Source organism: Corythoichthys intestinalis, chromosome 2, assembly GCF_030265065.1.
Source record: "Corythoichthys intestinalis isolate RoL2023-P3 chromosome 2, ASM3026506v1, whole genome shotgun sequence".
In the NCBI taxonomy this organism is placed as follows: domain Eukaryota; kingdom Metazoa; phylum Chordata; class Actinopteri; order Syngnathiformes; family Syngnathidae; genus Corythoichthys; species Corythoichthys intestinalis.
In genome coordinates, this window is record NC_080396.1 from 39,985,591 (window position 1) to 40,008,172 (window position 22,582).

General features: G+C 39.6%; 1 protein-coding gene across 5 annotated transcripts in view; it reads left to right on the top strand.

Moving 5' to 3' along the window:
* The window catches only part of pik3cd (phosphatidylinositol-4,5-bisphosphate 3-kinase, catalytic subunit delta), a 33,600-nt gene extending 12,213 nt beyond the window's left edge, over positions 1–21,387 (top strand). For 2 of the 5 annotated variants that reach the window (XM_057827458.1, XM_057827476.1), the window contains 18 exons: positions 689–844; positions 4,341–4,430; positions 6,478–6,699; positions 7,692–7,788; positions 8,165–8,295; positions 8,410–8,460; positions 8,546–8,713; positions 8,914–9,035; positions 9,114–9,257; positions 9,336–9,435; positions 9,584–9,744; positions 15,341–15,450; positions 15,533–15,611; positions 15,695–15,862; positions 16,309–16,432; positions 16,784–16,929; positions 17,885–18,017; positions 19,157–21,387. In XM_057827458.1, the coding sequence (XP_057683441.1) occupies positions 689–844; positions 4,341–4,430; positions 6,478–6,699; positions 7,692–7,788; positions 8,165–8,295; positions 8,410–8,460; positions 8,546–8,713; positions 8,914–9,035; positions 9,114–9,257; positions 9,336–9,435; positions 9,584–9,744; positions 15,341–15,450; positions 15,533–15,611; positions 15,695–15,862; positions 16,309–16,432; positions 16,784–16,929; positions 17,885–18,017; positions 19,157–19,294 (2,340 nt within the window). In that variant the 3' untranslated portion in view covers positions 19,295–21,387. Of the gene's footprint in view, positions 1–688; positions 852–4,340; positions 4,431–6,477; positions 6,700–7,691; positions 7,789–8,164; positions 8,296–8,409; positions 8,461–8,545; positions 8,714–8,913; positions 9,036–9,113; positions 9,258–9,335; positions 9,436–9,583; positions 9,745–15,340; positions 15,451–15,532; positions 15,612–15,694; positions 15,863–16,308; positions 16,433–16,783; positions 16,930–17,884; positions 18,018–19,156 lie in introns of those variants that run through there. The other 3 variants (XM_057827467.1, XM_057827485.1, XM_057827494.1) reach the window with 3 other exon arrangements.
* The last annotated feature ends 1,195 nt before the right edge of the window (positions 21,388–22,582 follow it).

Here is a 22,582-nt window from a genome sequence, read left to right on the forward strand (position 1 = left end):
TGAAAAAATGAATAATTAAAAAATAACTTTAGCATTTTGTAGCATTTAAGTTAGCAGACTTTTGCTATGTAAGTTAGCCAATTGGATCTTTTTCTCCTACCGTTTGAGGCTCAGCTCAGGTATTTTAATTTTTTATGTTCCTTATCCAATTACTCGATTATTCGAGCTGACTAATTCATCGATTAATCGACTACTAAAATAATCGATAGCTGCTGCCCTAATATAAATATATAATGTTTGTTTTTAATTCAATTTGTTTATTTATTTTGCCATGATCTACCCACACTAGCATTGCAATCGACTGGTAGATCATAATCGACGTAATGACCACTCCGGCTGTACTATCTATGTTTAGGTGACAATCCTAACCTAAACCTCTTGATCAGAATCCCGGGGTTTTGGTGTGTGATTGTTTGGTTGATATATTTGTTGAAGTTTAGGTTCCCATCAATTCCTAATGACTGTATCCACGAAAAAAGGAAAAAGTATTTCACTTGATTCCCACTGAAAGTTTCAAATTGTTTTCCAGCTAAACAAGTGAAGATGCTTTGCCCTTAAAATTAGACCAGACAGTAAGACCCGCTTATGTTGTTATATTATGTTTTTTTTGTATTAGTCATGTGCCAATCTCAGCTCCCTCTCTCTCCATGCAAAGTCACGGCTGTCTTTGTCTTTTCTTTTATCTTAGTACATATTTTCCTGTTTGAGAGCTAGCCAAACTCCTCATCTCACCTTGGTGCACCACTCCACTATCAGCAAGTATCAGGAAGAGCATGGGAGGATGTGTAGTCAGGTGTGCAAGAGTCGCTCCTTGTCCAGACCTCCTCCTTTGCCACTCAAGAAGGTAAGAGGTCAGTGTATATTTGGTGTCTTTCGCAAACACTCCTCTGACTCTTCCGGTCGTCATTATAGTTGTTCCACCGGGACATCACGGACTTTGGCACACTTGAAACGTGCTGTGCGTCACAGTGTAAATAATTGACATTTGATGTCTTGCTTTGACATCAGTTGAAGACACAGAGGAGCAAGGGGTGTGCAAAGTGTGGACCCTGTTCTTTACGGAACGCTACCACGAATCCTTTAATGCTGCATGTTGTTGCATGGATCATCTTCTTCAATAATTCTCTTGAATTATCAAGAGAATTATATTGTGATCATCTTCTTGAATAATTACAACAAAATATAATTATCTGTCAAATAAGATAAGCTTTAAATGTTCATAAAGTTATTAGATAATTGTTGTTACACCGTTCTGTTGGTGTTATTAAAAAAAAAACTAACTTTCCCAATTGAAATTTAAAACTTTTTATTTAAAAAAACAAAATAGGAGTAGGGTCTAAGCTCTACATATTTTACATATGTAGAGCTTCTACCAAAAATTTGGACACCTCATTCAATGCAACACAAATGATGGCCCCAACCCCATTGATAAATTCCACTAATTAAACCTGATAAGGCATACCTGTGAAGTGAAAACTATTTTAGGTGACTATCTCATCGAGAAAATGCAGAGAGTGGTTCAAAAAAGTAATCAAAGCAGGGGGAGTACTTTGAAGAAACTAGAATATAAAACATGATTTCACATGTTTCGCCTTTTATTGTTAAGTACATGATTCCACATGTATTCATTCATAGATTGATACCTTCAATGTAAATAGTCATAAAAATAAAGAAAACATACATTTGAGAAGGTGTGTCCAAACTTTTGACCAGTACTGTATTTTTACTTTTTTTCCCTCTCCGTCGCTACAAGCTACTTGACCTGTCTGTTAGTTATAAAAAGTCCTCAAGGTTTGCCCACCCCTACTCTAGCTATATTATGTGGAAGAAGAATACAGTCATACTTGTATATCCAAAAAAAGAAAAAAAACTCTTTCTAGCAGTTGGATGTTGTTTTTTCTTTTAATTTCGATTTCTCTTCCAACAGCATCGTTGTAAATCCCACAATTTTTGTGGTTCTTTACAAAATTAATGTTAATATCAACTATAACCAGCTACACACATGCAACCATCAAAGCAAAGCACAATGTGAAAACTGGCAAAATGAACATACAGAGTCAACATCGAAGTATAATTGCATAACAAGTCGGTAGTCTATCATACAAATTTAACACAAATAGGTCTACACAGTAATGATTTCAAGGCAAATTATTGTGTTCAAATTAATTTCACTTCAGTTGAATTTTGCCCCCCCCCCCCCGAATACGGTTGCTAGGCCATTAAGCTTCGTGAGTCCAATGGCAGAAGCCACTGCAGGCAGACGTATACCAGAGTGTTTCAAGTGCAATACCAGTGCAACATCCTCCAGAATGAGGGAAAAGGGTTTACATATGCAGCAGCTTATGTTGAAAATATTTTTAAAAATGTAGCTAGCTATCGAGGCAAAAGCATACAGGTTTAACACATAACTTATAGCAAAGCAAAGGATTGGGGTATTAAGGTATCTTCACAAAAGGGTACATGAAAAATAAAACCAATATGTTCAAGGTATTTATTAGGACGCAATGTTTACTTAAAAAGAGGAAGGATCACTTTCATGTTAGCACACTCAGAGAACTGATTACCTGCGAACGAAGACATGACGTGAACTAACTTTAGCCAATGAAACAGCTATACTTAGACATTATAGCAATGACATCCTAGTAAGATATAATATTCAATAACAGTAGCTATAACTTTTATATACAGTTTTATGAATGTGCACTCCTCTACATGCAAGTTAGGCATGACAGCTCACTAGTTAGCCACTGGCATTAGCTTAATTTAAGAAAACACGGATGTGTGCTTGTTCATTTTTGATACGTTTAGCTGGGAGTGATGCCGTATGTCCAGACTCTTTAATCCAGGGGCGCTCAATGTTTTTTGCTCCAAGATACACTTTTCAAGTAGACAACCTCCAGCCATCTACCTTAACAGTGGGGGGAGGGTTGCAAAACCACATATGTTGCTCTCACAACATAATTAACTATGTACATTTAAATATATATGGCAGAAAACAGGGAAAAGTCTGAAAAAGCAGTTTCTGCTCCTGCACCCCTCTTTAAAATAAACAGCTGTATTTTAAGCCAAAACAACTGTTGTGTTTGATAGAACATTATGTCTATATGCTGCAATAGTGGAGTCACGGCGCATTAAGCCCTCAAACTATTTTTAATTTGTCCGTTTTACCCTAGAAACCCCCGTTTATAGACGTCGCGCAACTGCTTTTGTTTCAACCCAGCCCTAAGAAGAAGCTCAGTGATTACATTTATTATTCGAAATGTCTGTCATTTTTAGCTTAGAGTCATTAATTGATGTCTAGTATTTCTTTTAAAAAAACAACTTTAAAATATTTATTCACTCGCATATTTTAAACTTTTAAACAAATTACGACACAATAACAAAAAAAAAAATGTCTGTAGAAAGGTCACAGATATCTACCTCATAACTATCGCTTAATTGTATTTTTTTGTTCCCGTCGCATTTCCCCTAATATTTTAGATGATAAATAATCGATCCAAACAAAAAAAAAAAAAAGTTTAAAAGGGCAAATACATGAAAAACAAAATCTCGACCCCTCCTGCATGTTTGCGATTTCTGCATCGCGAACCTTGTTACAGTATATGACCATGTTTCACCCATGAAATCCCCCCAAAATCCAGCTCATGCCATTCACAGCTGTGTCGTCACACTCATACATGCTACATGAAATTTTGGGATCAAAAAGAGGTATGTGCGCGATAATATCTCGTTAAAATTGATCTCGTTAAAATCGTGGTGTCCTTAATTATGCTCTCTTATGCTCTCGCCTCCAGTTAGGGCTTTGCTGTTTAAAAAAAAATTCTTTTTTTTAAACGCCCTCCTGTTCAAAATTTTTCTTCCCCCAGAAAATTGAGATTTTTAGCTTTCCAATGATGTATCACACATGCATATAGGACAATTTTGAGTTTGGCCAAATTGGAGGTCTTCGACATTCATAGGTGAATACTTCTGGGGTATCTGGTGTCCGATTTAGATATTCCATAGGTTCAACGCTTCACCATTTTGGATGTCCAAGGCGTGTTAATCGTTTTCATCTTCTTCCATATAGTTTTATGGCAGTTGGTAATCTCAAAACCACAAGATCAATCAATTAGACAACGGAGCATCCAAGAGTTGGTCCGATCATGTTCACTTAACAACGGTCTCTAGAACGCATGATTGGTTGATGGTTGTTTAGGAGGCAGAATTAGTTAAATGTCTGTCATCTCACAAATTTGTAAACATAAATGTAGCGACACCAAAAGTGTGTTTTTGATGCAACATTATATTTAACCTTGGACATGAGGGAATAAATGTCCTCCTCTGACTTGCTCTTCCAGCAGAACACCACCTCTCTTTGGTCCATAAATGAGCCTTTCTACATCCATCTGCTTCAAGGCAGCCGAGTCAATGCAGATGAAGGAATGAAGGTTTGTGTGTGAGCGCGTTGTACACCCACTTGGTCTTCTCGATATCGCCATTTCACTTATGCTAAAAGACAGTTTGACATATAAATGAAATGGATGGGGGTTGAGGGGCTGCACTGGTTAAGACCACATGCTTCCGATAACTCATCATAGCGGTTGGTTAACGTTTCAAAACAGGAAGTGAGGCGGGCCTATCTCTTTTTTTTTAGACTCCTCATTCTGGGTTGTTGATTCTGAGAAAAGCTTCTCTTGTCTCTTTTTCTCTCTTTCATTTCTCTTTTTGACACATGTAGGGACTGTATCTAACACCAAACAGCTACTTTTTGTATTTCCAGCCACAACACACATAAGGAATCTTGTTAATGGGTGGCTGTGCATTTTCGTTCTGTAGACTACCTATGTTACCATTTAGGTTGATTTGTGTTGTATAAGTGCACTTACAGCTTCTGTCTTATGACTCATTGCAATTGGGTCCTTTGCAAATGTGATCAGATGTGTCGGTAGTTGGCAGAAAGATGCTTGAAAATACGCCCCTAAGGATAATTGATGCGCATACGTTAAGCCAAAACAGACGTGGACTATCTTCATTTGGAAAAGGGCAGGACATGAACGGTCGCACAATGTTGGATTTTGAATTCAGTCGCATTGTTTTGACTCATAGCCTGAGTGGCACAGGAAACTCTTAATCATCTCATCAATCATATAAAACTTCTACTATCACACAACCTACCATGCCCTGTCATGCCCTGAACACCTACCAGTGGTGAATTGCCGCCACAACAGCAGACTCTCACAATATGTTTGGGTCTTCCAGATCTAGCCAGCATCTTGTCCCACCATCGGAGCCGACACACCACCAGGTAGTGATCAGTTGACACCTCCGCTCCTGTCTTCACCCGAGTGTCCAAAACATGCGGCCGCAAATCCGATGACACGACTACAAAGTCGATCATCGAACTGCAGCCTAGGGTGTCTTGATGCCAAGTGCACATATGGACACCCCCATGTTTGAACATGGTGGTCGTTATGGACAATCCAGGATGAGCACAGAAGTCCAATAACAGAACACCAGTCAGGTTCTGATCGGGGGCGAGGACGTTCCCCCCAATCACCCCCCTCCAGGTCTCATTGTCACTACCCATGTGAGCGTTGATGTCCCCCCAAAGAACGAGGGAATCCCCAGAGGGAGCGCACTCCAGCACACCCTCCAAGGATTCCAAAAAGGGAGGGTACTCTGAACTGCACTTCGGTGCATAAGCACAAACAACAGTCAGGACCCGTCCCCCCACCCGAAGGCGGAGGGAGGCTACCCTCTCGTCTACCAGGGTAAACCTTAACAGGCCATGTTACCTCAGGCCGGGCCCCATGGATATAGGCCAGGCCACCAGACGTTCGCCTTCGAGCTCCGCTGCAGGCCTGGCTCCAGATGGGGAGTCCCAGTCACCTGCATCCGGGCGAGGGAACACTGATCCCATTTGTTTCTGTCATAATTGGTCTTTTGCACCATACTTTTTCTGGTCCCTCACCTATTACCTGTTTGCCATGGGTGACCCTGCCAGGGGCATAAGGCCCCAGACAACATACTGTAGCTCCTAAAATGATTGGGACACGCAAACCCCTCCACCACGATAAGGTGATGACTCAAGGGGGCTGCCCTGTCTAGATACTGTATGTGCAGAGGCTGGTTGGTCTGGTCTTTGGTAATTTTGCAGATATACACAAGTACATACATTTGAAAGAGGGCAGTTTGTAGTGGGCGTGATAACAGCCGTCTCAGTTCACCTCCAATCACCACTCTCTCTGTCCGCCAAAAATGTGGCGCAGTAGGTGCACAAAGTTCTTGTCATGAAGGGCAGTCTAAGTGGACAAAATTTGAAGAACTAGTACAAACAGACCTCCACAGCTTCACTGTCTGCAAAAACAGAACCCTATTTCTGGTTGTCAGAAGATAAATTGAAACATCTTAATCTAACCAGCATATCTGGAGTAATGACTTGCTGTTTATATTGCATAATTTGTCTTACTTTTGTCTGTGTATTTTTATGACCAGCTTGTGGTGCAGGCTGGACTCTTTCATGGAAATGAACTTCTCTGTAAGGTGGTAACCAGCTCCGAGGTGGCAGTAAGCTCTGAGCCTTTATGGGACCAAAAAGTGGAGTTTGATATAAATGTGGCCGACCTGCCTCGGATGAGCAGGCTTTGCTTTGCCCTCTATGCCGTCTTCGACAAGGCAAAGAAGCCCCGAGGTACCAAAAAGAAGAATAAGAAAGTGGTGAGTTTTAGTGTGTGTGTGTGAGTGAGTGCATTTGGGTGTGAAAATGAGTTTTCGGGGTGTGCGTGTGTGTGCAGTGTGCATAGTCATTGTTTATCCTGTGGGTGGGTGTGTATGTTAAGTTGCGCAAGTGTTATTCCGTGGCTAGGCTGTGGTTCACTGTCCATCCGCTTCAGTTCTTTTATCTACTGTACGTACAACTCCAAAGTTGTCAAGCATTTTCAAGGAATACTATATTCATCTTCACACTACTTATCTTCTGCGGCGCCCCCGCCCAATGTGCCATTTGCAGTTGTATTGACTTCCCGTTGCAGTAACCAGTCTGTGAAAAAAGTTTCAAGAAAACAAAAGCTGAATTGTCAAGACACTCTTTGTCCCGCGAAGCTGTTCAGTAAAACTAATTAACCTTTCATAGAAATACAGTATTACTTCCTGCCCCCATGAGGAGGTATTGAGAGCTATTGCTTTATGGACCGGAGTCATGCAATAACAAAACTAAAGTGTGAAATAATGGGTTTCTGAAATGTCAGGGGAATGAATCATTTTTAACTTGTAGTGTATAAAACAACGGCAGATTGCAAATATGTGTTAACAGTAGCAGTTACAGTTTATTCAAACTATGAAGTCATGTCACGAATGCTCAACACATGATTTTTACAAGCGTCATGAAAATTTACAGTGCTATGAGACTTCCATGTTTTATTTACAGCGTATGGCCACCAGTGACCAGAATGTTGGGTACAGTATGCCATTTTCAGGAAATAGTAGTTTTCTTTTTGCAGCAACTCTAGTAACTGCATTCAGCAGCAAATTTGATGCTGTAATGAACCTTGGTAGCTTCACTTCTGCTTTCTTGGACACTTCTCTCTTCTATTGCTTGGAAGAGAAGTCCCTAGTACCAGAAAGAGCAACGGAAGTAAAGCTATTTTTGGTCATGAATTTTGGATTATTGCTAGAGTACAGACTATATTTTATTATCTGTATTTTTCTAGGACTGTCCTATAGCCTGGGGGAACACCATGGTGTTTGACTACAAAGACCAGTTGAAGACCGGCGAAGTTGTTTTGTCTACATGGCCATCTGTTCCTGGTACTTACATAAATGTAGTGCGATAATGCCATCAAAGTCACAAATAACTACACATGATGGATTGAGTCCTCACATTGTTTCATTAAATTATTCAGTTACACTGTGCAAGCGCTAATGTCGAATACAATCTGCCAAATAACACAGGTTTAGTTTCAGCTCATTTGATTTCAAAACGTGTTTTTTTCCGAAGAAATATTTGGGTGAATGGCGTCACTGTGAAGTGGTGGTTAGCATGTTGCCTTACAGTCGAAAGGACTGTCTTTCTAACAGTGGTCTGTGTACCAACCATACTCTATTCATTACAGCTGCCAGATATTTGGATTAGAAGTGTACACATTCACGACTCAATCAGTCATTTGTGACATTTCTCTAACAGATGACAAAAGTGACCCTCTGAACCCGATGGGAACGGTTGAGAAGAATCCTAACGTTGACAGTGCAGCTGGCCTTCTCATCCGCTTCCCAAACATCAGACCTCATCCGCTCTACTATCCTCCTATTGACAAGGTAGTGTATTTATTGCCAAAAACATCTGACATTTATCTTATAAGTAAATATATATATACGTATAAATTATCTTATATATCTTGGTTCAGTCAGTAAAATCAACTCTCGCTATAGATATGTGGTGTGGAAACAAATGGGGATGCAGCTGTCGCAACAAAAGAAGAGGTCAACATCTCTGCATTATGTGCAAATACTTTGCATGCATTGGGTGTTTTATATGTCTTTTAAAAACATATTTTGCTGTTTTAAGAACCTGAAACTGAAAGAAATAATGGACAACAAAAACTACACAGAGTTCTTCGAGGATGAGAAGGAGCTGTTGTGGAAGCTCCGCGCAGAAGTCCGAGACTATTATCCTGAAAGTCTTTCCAAGCTCCTCCTCATCACCAAGTGGAATAAGAGAGAAGATGTTGTCCAGGTATGAGGGATTTTTTTTTTTTTTGGGGGGGGGGGGGGGGTCACTTAGCAGGAAGAACTATATATGTATAGTACATAAAAACTGATTGATATATGAAAACTGTTGACAGGAAGGGTTAGGGTTAGGGTTTAGTTAGGGATCAGACAAATAAATCTTCATGAAGGACGTATTGATTAGTAGCCTATAATGTGAATTTTTAGATGGTGAGTCTTCTGAGGAACTGGCCCGAACTCCCTGCTATCCCTGCCTTGGAGCTCTTAGATTACAGTTTTCCAGACCCCGCAGTCCGTTCTTTCACCATCAGATGCCTCAGGAAGCTCAGGTAGATAAATTTATGTCCGCGTTGGTGCTCATCTTACGTCTATAAGGAACACATCATTTTTGGAACATCTTCCCACAGTGATGACGAGCTGTTGCAGTATTTAATACAGCTGGTTCAGGTCCTTAAATACGAGTCCTACCTAGACTGTGACCTCACAACGTTCCTGCTCGAGAGGGCCTTATTCAACAGGAAGATAGGGCACTTTCTCTTTTGGCATCTCAGGTGAGGCACCTCGCAATTATAAAAACAAACAACAAGTTCGTCTTATTTTGACTACTGAACAGAGTTTTTTAAATTTAGGTCAGAGATCCACGTGCCATCTGTCAGCGTACGGTTTGGCCTGATTCTTGAGGCTTATTGCAGGGGTAGCATCCACCACATCAAACTCTTAACTAAACAGGTACTCGACAGTAACCATACAAACGTAAAGCATCATACATTACCAAAAAAAAAAAAAAAACCTGCCCAACACTTGTGCTAACATGCTAAACTAGACATGAGTAAATAACTGACATGTCTTTGTTTATGCTGCACCTGCTCCTGTACAGAACGAGGCTCAAGGCAAAATGAAGGTCCTCAGCGACTCAGTCAAATCAGGCCCCCAGAAAATGAATGTTGAAGACCTGAAGCTGTTCATCAGACAGGAGTCAGATGCTTTGTCCAACCTGCTGTCACCACTCAATCCGAGCGTCATCCTCGCTGAAATCTGGTTAGACATGCAGTACACGCACAGTCCCACACACCTAATTTAGTAATGTGTTTTTTTGTTTGTTTGTTTGTTTGTTTGTTTAAATAGTTTATAATATTCTACTTAGATGTGTGGAAAAGAGCCTTACTATCTGTGTGGTCTAATGAGAGATACAGCCATGCACTAGATCAAATTAGACCTAATGTAAGCGATGGATGCATCAAAATTATTTATCGAACACACTCTTGTCCTCATCTACTCCCCAACAACTATTTATTCAAATGTTGGAAAACTGCAGTTGCTTGTTTACTTCCAAACTCTGTCAATAGTCAGAACACCATAAATGAATAGTGTTATGTGACTTAATTAACTGTGTTTGACTGAGAGCAATGCAGTGTCATTTAGGCTACGTCTACACTAGGACAATAATTTTCTCCAGGCTATTTTGCTGACTATTTTTATACCTGTCCACATTTCGTTTAAGGTGCGTTTAAGGGCCTCCCCGCTTCTGCAAGGTACTCCTGCATTTGCGCAAACTACGCATGCGTAAAAAGGAGAAGACTCATGTGTTACGTCATCGCCCGCGCGGTTTACCTCTGAAACGGAAACTCATTCCCAGCCCGCGGCAAATTTTAAAATTACTACACCTTCTAGACACTCATTATTTAGTGATCAATGTTTTTTTCGTGATCACAATTAAACGCATCACACAGGAGCGAGAGTGGAAGGGAGAGCACGCTCTGTTTTTGCGAGCAGGCGCCCTGTTGCGATTGAAATAAATCTTTATAAAACCTACTTGGGATGTTACAATCGATGCTCAGTTACGCTCTCACCACTTGGAAAATAACAAATAGAAGCATATGGTGTGGCGCTGACTTTTTCCTGGAAGCAGCAACCAGGACTGCTTATGCATAAAAGTGGCGATCCTGGAAATGGCAACAGTTTTGACAGGCAGAAATGTCTGGGGAAAAAAACTGATCACGCGCCTCTTTGACTGGGCGTACCACAAAGGTCAGTTTTTGGGGTTTAATTTTCCTCTGTGCATTTTTATATACAGTACTCATGTTCGGTCAGCATTGAATTGGGAGGGGACAGCCCAGCAGCTGGCTGATTGGAGACAACTCGGGAGACCAGCTCTGTAAAAAACGCTCATCTCCACCTCATCCGCTACGGGAGGACCCCAAATGGGCACTGAATTGAAGCATATTGTTGAGACGTAGTTTGAAGGTTGAAGAAAAATGTGTGGAGAAAAAAAAAGGAGCAGGAATGCCATGTCGTGATCGTCTGCCTCCATTGTTTATGATGCTGTCATGCCACACTAAAAACAGTGACAGCATTACGTCCTTTCCTGAGTATCCGAATGTTGTACAGAGACAGCAGTATTAGGCGACGCGTGGAGTAACATTACCCGCCTACATTATCCGTCTAACAACTAATCCGGATAAGAGGCATACGAGTGTAGCCGACATGCCGTATAGTCCAACTAATTGCACGTTTAAGGGCTAGTGTAGACTAGGGTTGGGAATCTCTGGCATGAAGCCGATTCGATATGTAAGATACACAGGTTACGATTCGATTAAAAAACAATACATTTTTAAGGCCGAGCGATTCGATAGGATTCGATACAGTTTAAGAACGATACTGTTCGATACAGAGTGAAAACGATACGATAGTAAACATTTGTTGTGTGTGTTCATACAGTATTTTAAACATTAAAAAAAATTAAACATTAAATTAAACAACAAAATTTCATACCAATGTTATGTTTTATTTTTTTATGAAAAAAAGATGAAGCTTACTATATGACCGTCATTTTGTTGGATGGGATTGATAATAAAATAAAACTCCAATGACAGACAACAATAAAGTGCAGTAATTTAATAACTGTATTTCCTGGTGTTTTGAACACAATAGCTAAGTAATTTAAATGCAAACTTTCAATGTAAACATCTTACAAGCAAAAAATATTAATTATATGGAGCAGCTCTAGAAAAAATGAATTAAACCTGTTAGTGTTATCATAAATAAATAATAAATTATGCTTTACCACTGGTATAACTGGGGGAATAAAAACATGGCATTTTAGACAGACAGGTCTATAATCATTACTTTAACCTTATACCAGAGGTTGCGCTAGACTTTTTCGTTGTCTGTCATTTTGACTGACAGGGTCATAAAAATCCGGTCATAATCTATTTTTACCCGTCACTTAAATTTTTAAAATGACTACTATATCTTGATTCAGTCACTATATGTATATACACAATAATACAATAATACTTTATAATATAAAGTAACTAACATTAGTGCAGTCATGGATTACAGTAATAAAATATTATATAATTCCATTATATATATATATATATTTTTAATATATATTATTATTATTATTAAATAAAAATGCACGTTGATACGACGCACATAAAGGAAACTTAAATTTTTTTAAAAATCCTTAGAAAGTTGTATGGACTTACAATCCGCAAGCTTGTTGTTTCCTGTTGTCTTCCGAAATACACCTGGGTGACGGCGCGTCAAGTGTTCGTTCATTGCCGACGTGCTACCGTGGTATGCGAGCTCAGCTTAGCAAAAAGAGTACACACAGTGGTGGCACCCTCCATATTTTCCTTGAAATAATTTCAGGCTCTGGCTAGTCTGGTCCGCTTTTTTGGCTTAATGCCGCTTTCACCGTGTTACCAATTCTGCCCTTCTTGGTAATTGGCGACGTTTTCAACTGCTCGCCGCAGTGAGGAGTGAACCGGCGATTCACTTGATTCGTTGTCATCCTTCATCCTCCACTGCATCAGTCCCTCTTTTTTCACCTCTTTTATCAACACCATCGTCGTTTTGGGGCTTTTTGAAGAAACTTCGGAGACACTCAGTTGCCTTGACATTTTTCCGAGTAAGGCCAACGACGTCATGCATCAAGAGAGACAATAGCTAATTAATATGCTCACTCGCCACCCTGTGGTCTGGGGTGTGAATTTCAACCTGTCAAAATGACAGATGGACTTCAGTTTTTTCCGTCACCGTTTTAAAAAAAACGGGCAACGACGGAAAATATTCGGTTAACGCGACCCCTGCCTTATACACAGCAAAGTCATTCACTTTTGCATGTGCTTCCACATTTTTTTATTCCTCATCACTGTCTATATCTTTTCTGAAGGGCAGATTTTTCTTGAGGAAGATCAACTGATCCACATGTTCATGTTTAAGTAGACTGCGTTTCATGGAAACAATATGCTGCCCTTTCCACCATTGTAGTGGGTTATTTTTCAGGGTTAAAAACTTACAATCTCTGTACCGCTTCACACTTCACACTAGCTCTGTCCCATACGAACAGATATGGCTGCCTTCGTCACTTCAAAGTCTGACTTTTGTTTTCCGGAGTGCGTTGAAAATCAATCGCTGCACGTCGCTGGCGTAGTGCGCCAACATCCATTCCATTGTCCATTGTTTTAGCATGTTGCTTTGTTGCCACTACTAGTTTCGTTTTGGGCTGTGAAGAAAACGCTACGGAGCGTGCATTACAGTGGTTTTGTTAGCTCTCGCGTTGTTATGACACGCCCGTGACGATCGGGTAATGACGGCGACAACTAGCGGTTCTGCCGAAATGAATGGGAAGTTGAGGCAACCATGACGGCGGTCACAATCTATGTGCGCTGTGTGGTGAATGACACAAGCGCAGCATGTGAGGTAAAAGCTAAATTATTATCATATTAAAGAGCATACGACACGAGAAAAAAAGTCTTAAATGGCATTATTATGTGAATTAGAATCATATTTTGAGACGATTCGACTATATACAACAACTTAGCAAAGCACAGATGACGAGAAATTAGTCTTTTAATCTGCCGGTTAGCCACGCCTACCATTATAGGGCTTTAGCGTCCCCAACGGGTGGATGATGTCAGCGGTAGAATGGGCTCATCGGTTTTACTATTCAGCCCATCGAGGGGGAATTATTCAGAACGAGGAAAACGCGACGAAGAGAGCCGCAAAATGTCATTGTTTCAGTCTCTCTACTCCAATATTTTTACAGGATATTCTTTTTATCCAAGTATTTTTCCCCAATAGCTATATAAATGGCTTTAGAAGGACCAGTCAGCCCGTCAAGGGGGAACTATTCACAGCGAGGAAAACACGACGAAGAGAGCGGCAAAATGTCAGTGTTTCTGTCTCTTTACTTCAATATTTTTACAGGATATTCTTTTTAGCCAAGTACTTTCCCCAATTGCTAAATAAATGGCATGGTCATGACAAATAACAGTCTTGTGCTGAATGGAATATGAAATAATAAAAATGCATTTATTCAGGACGACATGGCAAAATTACTCCATAATGGTCAAAACTGTCGACTTCACCTTTACTGTCGCACCTCCTGAACGATATTTTATGACACCTAAATCGGACATATGTCATTTCCCTTCCCCCGGCTTCGGAGAATGTAAACAAACCAGAAGGCGTGACAGCTAGCCGACATGACAGCTAGCCGACATGCTAACCCGGACCGAGTGATGTTTCAAAGTCTTCGAAGCAGAAAATCACACATAACTTGCCTGGATTATTTGACATGACGACCCGGTTGTCGATTGTCAGCGTGGATCGGCAAACCGCCCGGCGGAGAGCAATTTACAGTTCGTTCCCGGAGGAGGGTGGCTGGAGTTGTTGTGCAGCTAACGTGCTGCTGCTAATGAGCATTAGGAGAGCTTTTTACATGCCTATCAATGATCAAACGTAAGTAGTCCTTTATTTAAAGGAAGTCTGTTGTGTTTACTTTGTAATCGCTGTATTCGTATTTGACATAATACAAAAAAGATGTTTACTCACTTCCTCGTAAGTCCAATGGTCCCACAGTAGTAGGGCTTGGCCAATATCCACGGTGAATGGGAACCTTTTGAAACTCCAAAAAGGCGCATATGCCTCTCCCTCATACAGAATGATTTTTCTGCAGCCGTTTGGCTGGCGTGATGCGAAAAATAAACGTATTGATCTGCAAAATCAGCTGAATCCTTCGTCCTCATACACAACGGTACACTGTAGCGTGAAGAGGACGTCTTCTACCGTACACGTCACAGCGCCCTCCTCCTCAATTCAAGACCGAAGCCGGAAGTCACTCATTTTCATGGCACGGGATTCAAAAAACTAAATAGAAATAGCGATCGCTTCCACACACATCCAAGCGGTCCATACCATTCAGGGGCATAAAATACCGCGTGTATTATGAAATAAACATGCTTTTTCGTGTCACAGGCACTTTAAGCAATGCATTGAACTAGGCATTAGAAGCCGATTCTTGTGCTCGCGATAGCCGAATTCTATCTCTACTATCGGTTCATTGAATATTTAATGGCTAATTACTGTCGAATGGTAACCTTACTATCGATACAGCTGTATCTCTCACCTGTAAAACCGGATATCCGGTTGTATCGGTTTATCGTTCTCAAGCTTAGTGTAGATGTAGCCTTAGTCCGCCTTTGCCCAGCATCGACTGAAACTCTAATGAAGATTCTGATTAGTTATGAGATCTTCCACCATTCATTGAACTCCCAATTAACAATTTAACCTCTGCCTCGTGATTTATAAAGTTGTCTGCTCAAAGTATGTTTTTTATTTGTAGTACAGACAAGTGCAGATTTATGGACTCAAAGATGAAACCACTCTGGTTGATGTATAAGAGTCCTTGGACTCAAGGAGACATGGTGGGCATTATTTTCAAGAATGGGGATGGTGAGTTACAAACAACAATGTGTGAACGAGGACAGGAAACAATAAAGAAAAAAATACAGTATGTACCTTCTTCATTGTGCAGATCTTCGGCAAGACATGTTGACACTCCAGATGATCCAACTCATGGAGAATTTGTGGAAGAAAGAAGGACTGGATCTCAGGTAGGGACACGTATTATTTATATATTTCTGCATACCATCCTTTAAAAATAGTTTACTTAACTAATGTTGTCCTCTGAGAGCAGAATGATCCCATATGGGTGCTTATCCACTGGGAACAAGATGGGCTTCATTGAGGTGGTGAAGAACTCGGATACAATCGCCAATATCCAGCGAAATAACAGCAACAGTGCTGCCACTGCTGCCTTTAATAAAGATGCCCTGCTCAACTGGCTCAAATCCAAGAATCCAGGGTGAATATCCCAAATATATGTTTAGATTTTAAGGAAGTTGAGTTGAGGATTCATAGAATATAGCTACAATTTTACATTAACGTACATAAACTATATCTTTTAAAACCAAGTACAAGCAGGATGCATGGAAGATGAATGAATGAATGCTTTTTGTTTTGTCATGAATATTAAATCTCTGGTGGGAGTCCTGCTTGTGACTGCGCAAAAATGAAATCTTATATTTCCCATTTTAAAAAGCGTATTCAATACGAACTACTGTTATTTGTTTCTCTTCAGCAATTTGTTTATATTTCCACAAAGATGGGAGTCATGAAGCAAAAATACCTTGAAGATAATATCTAGTATGCCCATCTATCCCAAACAATGATAATAAATGTAAAATGTCTTTAAATGTGGTGGAATGTAACCCTAACCCATAAACTTATTGTTCCTCTTTTTCTCACCAGAGACAAACTGGAGCAAGCAATCGAGGAGTTTACCCTCTCTTGTGCTGGCTACTGTGTAGCTACTTATGTTTTGGGCATTGGAGACCGTCACAATGACAACATTATGATCAGGGAAACAGGACAGGTTAGATTTGCTTTATGCATTTTTTATGTCTTGGCTAATGCAAAAAATCTGCCACAAGAGGGCGTCGGTGTTGTTTTTAATCTTCAACATGTACATGAACTGTATTCACTTATGCAATTGGCAGTCACACTACTGTTTATGGATCCTTTTGGGGGGTGTGGGGGCTTGTGGTCCAGCAGACACAAACTTCAATGAAACACTTAAGCGATTTAGGTTTTCTTTAGTTTTTTGCATAATTTTGTTCACTGATAAAACTATATTCAAATATATTCTTTTCAAATCAGTCAGTAAAATGTCATTGCTTGGATTCTGTACATCTTTATATGACTATTCTGCTGGGGTTTTTTTTAGCTGTTTCACATTGACTTTGGACATTTCCTGGGAAACTTCAAGCGCAAACTCGGCATCAACAGGGAACGTGTGCCTTTTATTTTGACATACGACTTTGTTCATGTGATTCAACAAGGGCGAACGAACAACAGTGAGAAGTTTGAGAGGTACAATAATGAATTGTATATACAGTGGTACCTCTACATACGATCACTTCGACACACGATCTTTTCGACATCCGACGTAAAATTTGAGCCGCCATTTGTTTCTACATCCGACGAGTTGCTCGAAATACGACGACATGACAGCACTGCAAACGAACGCACGGTGGATTTTCTTGTGTGAGAAATCAACACAGTTTTCAAAAAAAGTTGATACAGTTGGAGAAACAAGGAAAAAAGTGATGCTTACCTTTGAAATGAAGATGCAAGTTATAGAAAAATATGAGCTTGGGGTGCGCGTCCCTGAACTGGCTCAACAATACAGCTCCATGGTCCTCTTCCGACCACCGTTCGCCACTATTTATAAGTTAAGGTGACAATTATTATTGTGGTAACATTGCCAAGGAAATCGCCAGCTTCGTCACGTTTTTATCATTTATTTAAGAACTTATCCAACACAAAACGCCCATTGTCTTAAGCAGTTGACCGCTCTCAAGAAAACGAAAGTATTATCTCTACCGCACCGACCTATCTCACTGAGACGTCACCTTCGCGGTGCGTTCAGGGACAGTAAAAAGTGTCCGCCATATTAGAATCCGATTCGTTACATTATTTACAGGAATAATTATTAATTATTCTTCTTATTATTATATTATTCTGAATTATTTATTTATAACTTATTTGTTTTTCTATGTTTAATTGCCATTTGTAACAGTGCCAGCAGTATTTATTAAGAATTTAGTGTATGTTTTTAGGCTTTGGAACGAATTAATGGAATTATAATGTATTCCTATGGGAAAATCCTGCTCAACATACGACCATTTCGACTTACAAACAAGGTCCTGGAACGAATTAAATTCGTATGTAGAGGTACCACTGTATTTTGTTTTAAATAATTCTGTATAATCTCCTGGGTTTGTGAGTCTTATGACCGAACTTTGCTTTCCATTATTGTTCTCAGGTTCAGGGAATACTGCGAGCGAGCATATAAGATCCTGTGTCGAAACGGGACGTTGTTTGTCAACCTCTTTGCAATGATGAAGGCAGCTGGACTGCCCGAACTCTCTTCCTTTAAGGATATTCAGTACCTAAAGGTATACAGAAATCTTACTGATTACTGGGGAAGGGGGAATATTTATAATTACCGTATTGGCCCGAATATAAGACGACCCCGATTATAAGACGACCCCCTCTTTTTCAAGACTCAAGTTTGAAAAAAGACTTTTTGAACACCAAATTAATTTTTATACAGAAACGACCACGGAAAGCTTTTCTCTGACTGTGAGCATTTTTTAGGCGATCTTTTTGAGCTCTACATCTCCGTACATTACACTCTGTGACACCATATTTCACAGCCGCTTTGCAGTTGTTTGAAGACACCGCCTCATTTATCACCATCAACTTGAAGTTTGCGTCATAACTTCTCCTCAGCTGCCGGTGTTCTGCCAAAATGTCCTACATCGGCGAAACGTCCTACATTAGTCGAATTTGACACCTAAATTACTACCGTGTGCTCTAAACTTGTTTTGTTTAGATGCATACAGGAATAACGTACTAAAGAAATGCCTGCAGAAAATACTTAAATGTAGTTATGTCAAATAAGGACGGTTTAAATACGCTACGTGACTAATGTGGTCAACTGCTTCAAAGCTAACACAAAAAAACACAATGGTTAAAAGTATGAGAGGGTAATACATGCAAAAAGTATCTTTGAGGCTGTGAAAAGGTTCTAAATAACTAAATAAAAACAAAAATAGTGAGTACTCGCCGCTTCCAACCGATGTGCGCATGCGTGTGAATGCATATGCAAGCGCCCTGAGCATTGTGTAGGACGTTTCGCCGCGTAGTAAGGAATGGCCAAACACCGGTTAACCTGGCCAATCTTCGACCCACTTTTCTCCAACTTGTCGCGAAGTTTCTCCATTTTCGGTTATCTCTTCTATTACCGGTATTTTCTTCTCTTTTCCTTCTTACCACTTTCTTCTTCGTGTCAGGGGTTCGCTTTGGCCGCCCGAGTCGCGTTCAGCATTCGATTCATTGATGACTGGCGCCATCAAGCGTCGTGAATGGGTATATGTCTAGGCCGCAGTTTTTTTTTTTTTTTTTTTTTGTTTTTTTTTTGTAGGCCGCAGTTATAAGACGACCTCCTCTTTTTCAATCTTATTTCAGTGCAAAAAACATCGTCTTATATTCGGGCCAATACGGTAATACATATTTTCTTGTTTCCTCTCAGGATTCTTTAGCTTTGGGCAAATCAGAAGAAGAGGCACTGAAGAATTTCAAAGTGAAGTTCAATGAGGCTCTCCGAGAGAGCTGGAAGACCAAGGTCAACTGGATGATGCACTCTTTGGCCAAGGATAACAGACCATAAAGTAGGACAATGTAATGTAAAATCAAATGACAATGTAATAGATAGAAAAGGCAAGAGGAAACAATCAGGTATCTCATTTTACAAACGGCAGAAGATGATTGTTAACATGCGATTGCAGCCAAAGACAATAAGATGATTGTGGATAAGTTAGACTGAAATATAAATTTACCATAACATTGCACTAAACAGCATATGCCATCAGTGTTGGACTTCAGCAAAGGGTCAGATAGGATTTCTTTATTTAATTTAATTTTAAATATTTGTACAAACATATTTTTAAAGGTCTTTTGCAGCTTTATCAGTTTGGATGCAGTATGTTGCATTTGCTGTGCCAGTAGTTGAGATTTTAAATTATTATTATCTTTTTAAATATTTAATTAATTGACACAGCCAGGACTGAAGCTTTCAGTTGAAGTGAATCTGATTGTGTCACACTGTGTAAAATTTCAAACAAATTCATAATAATGATTACATTATTATTATTGAAAAGTTTTGTTTATTTTATGGTGCTCAGGACTCTCTTGTGTATTTTAATCAAATATGGAACATTTAAAAGAATGACAATTACTTTTTTAAGAGAATGTGGCTTATTGTCTGAATGTGATTTTTACTGTTTTCTGATAATGAAGTATCATTTTGATTTTGTTTGTTTGTGAGAGATTTTCCAAATGCCATTATTCATAATGTCTGTTCTCAAACTTGTTTACTGTTTGACAAAGTATCCTCCGGAGAATTGCACTTGTTTTTTAGCACTAAAAACATTATTCCATTCAAGTGGATTTAAATATTACTTTCAATGTTTTATACCCTTCACCTGTCCGGCTCCCTTGTATGTAGTTTGCATATTCTTGTATGGGTTTTGTCCAGATTCACCAACTTTCTCCCACGTTTCAATTTAGAACATATGAATGTTAGGTTAATTGAAGACTCTAAATTGTTCATTGGTGTGATTGTTGGTGTAAATTCTTGTTTAAATGTACCTTACAATTAGCTGGCAACCAGTTCACCTGCCCAAACTTTGTTAGAAATAGCTTACCTGCAACCCAAATGAAGATACTGTATGTGCTATAGAAAATGAATGGCTATATTTTAATTTGAATTCATGAATATGTATTTTATATAGTATTCTTAAGAATAAAAGTGCTGGAAATTTACACAGTGAATTTTAATTTGCATCGTGCAGCCTTTGATGACACCATTGTTCTAAATTTATATTATAAAGTAAATACTACTGGTGTCAACAATAATCGATGCGGCGATGCATCCCGATGCGGGGGATGGACGATCCGATTTGATGCGGGCAACAAGCCGAATCGATTCAGCGCATTTTAAAATATATAAGACTAATAGCCTAGCTCTTGAGCCCTAACCCAACCCGACCCGAATTTCGGGCCGAGTCGGGCTCAAAATGTCAATGATTTACATTCGGGTCGGGTCTGGCTGGACTTCTTGCTCACTTTTGTTTTTTAAATAAATATATATTTGTATACTAAAACGATGTATGGATGTTAAACTAAGGAATATTTGTTATAAAAATAAATAAATTGGATAAAACAGAGAGAAGGCGCTTTGGTAATCCCAAACATGAGTCGCAGCAGAGCCCGTGCATTGTTTGCACACATGAACGCCGTGGCCCCACCCTCCTTTTAATCTTCCCCTCGCGCTTTGGCCTCTCCGCGAGTCCGCAACTGCATCCTCGTATTTCCTTTTCGAATTTCGATATAGAGCAGCAAGAGGTGAAAAGCAAACTAAAGACGGGGGGATTGAAAAGGCAAGAATCCACGCGTGGTATGTGGAAAGGATTTAAATCGATAGTGGAAGATGCTACATGCAGAAAACCGTATCGACCTTGCCGAATGCAACAAATGTGGCGCTTTGCTCTCGTACGAGAGCAGAAAGACTGGCACCTTGACGCCGAGCAGGCATTTTAAAAACTGTACTGGCCTAAAAAATGATATTAGTCAAACATCGTTATTATCATTTGTTTCGAGGGCTGCACCTCTTCGTGCTAAGCAGGACATCGTGGTGTTCCTTTAAATGTTATTATTTATTTTGTTTCAGTGCTCCTTAAGTTGTTCTTTTGTGTGTTCTAATGCGAGTCATTAAAATAAAGAATGTTGTTTGAAAGTATTTTAGTTTATTTTTGTATATGCTGCTGTTCCTCTCATTGTCATAGAGGCGCATAGTGAGCAAAATATCCCACACAGAAATAACAAACCTTTCCAGCATTATTTCGTTGTGTAAATGCATTTATAATGATCAGAAAAAATGGGTAGACTATTTAAACATTAAGAAAACTTGCGTTGTTTTCTGCCAACTCGAAGAAATTAAAATAATTGTCTTGCATTTTGCCGAGGAAATGACGCATGAACTATCCACCTGATAGAACAGACACAAAAATATAAAAGATATAAATGTTTATTGAATATGCATCTTACAGTCTTGTTTAACTGGTAGAATTTGTTACAAAAGACGGGCTTTAAAATGTTATCATTATGCACATGGCATCGTCACAAAAACACGCAACCACGCATCGCATCCCCGCATTTCCTCCCCCACCTGAGTCCTCACAAATAAAACGGACTCGGGCCTACGAATAAAACGTACATTTTCGGGGGGGTTCTGGGCGCGGGCTTACAAATAAAACGTAAAATTTCGGGGGGGTTTCGGGCTCGAGCATACAAATAAAAAATGAAATTTCGGGGGGTTTTCGGGCCCGGGCCTGGAAGGTAAGTCAATTGCTCGGGCCGGGTCGGGCTTTAATACGCGCAGGCCGGGCCGGGCCGGGTCGGGTAGGGCTGGATTTTTTAGGCCCGAACTAGGCTCTAATATAAGTACTTTCAAAAATCTTCCCTGCGCAATTCCAATTGATGCAACAGATTTGGTTTCCACATTTGTATTATTATTCTCATGTTTACCTGTAGAGGAAGCTACTTTACATTCAAAGCAATGCAGGTGGGACGAGGAACCCAAATCCGCTTCCTCACCGGAGTAATGTCACAGACATGCGCAGTTGCAATCAAGAGCAGAGAGATTGGACATAACAATGGCTGAAGCGGAGAAAGAGGGAGTGCTACTGTGTGTAAAAAAAGAGAAAGCCCCGGTCTCATTCAAAGCACAAATTAAATGCTGTGATGTTTTGTTTTATATTTATTATATATATATATATATATATATATATATATATATATATATATATATATATATATATATATATATATATATATATATATATATATATATATTAGGGCTGTCAAATGATTAAAATTTTTGATCGAGTTAATTACA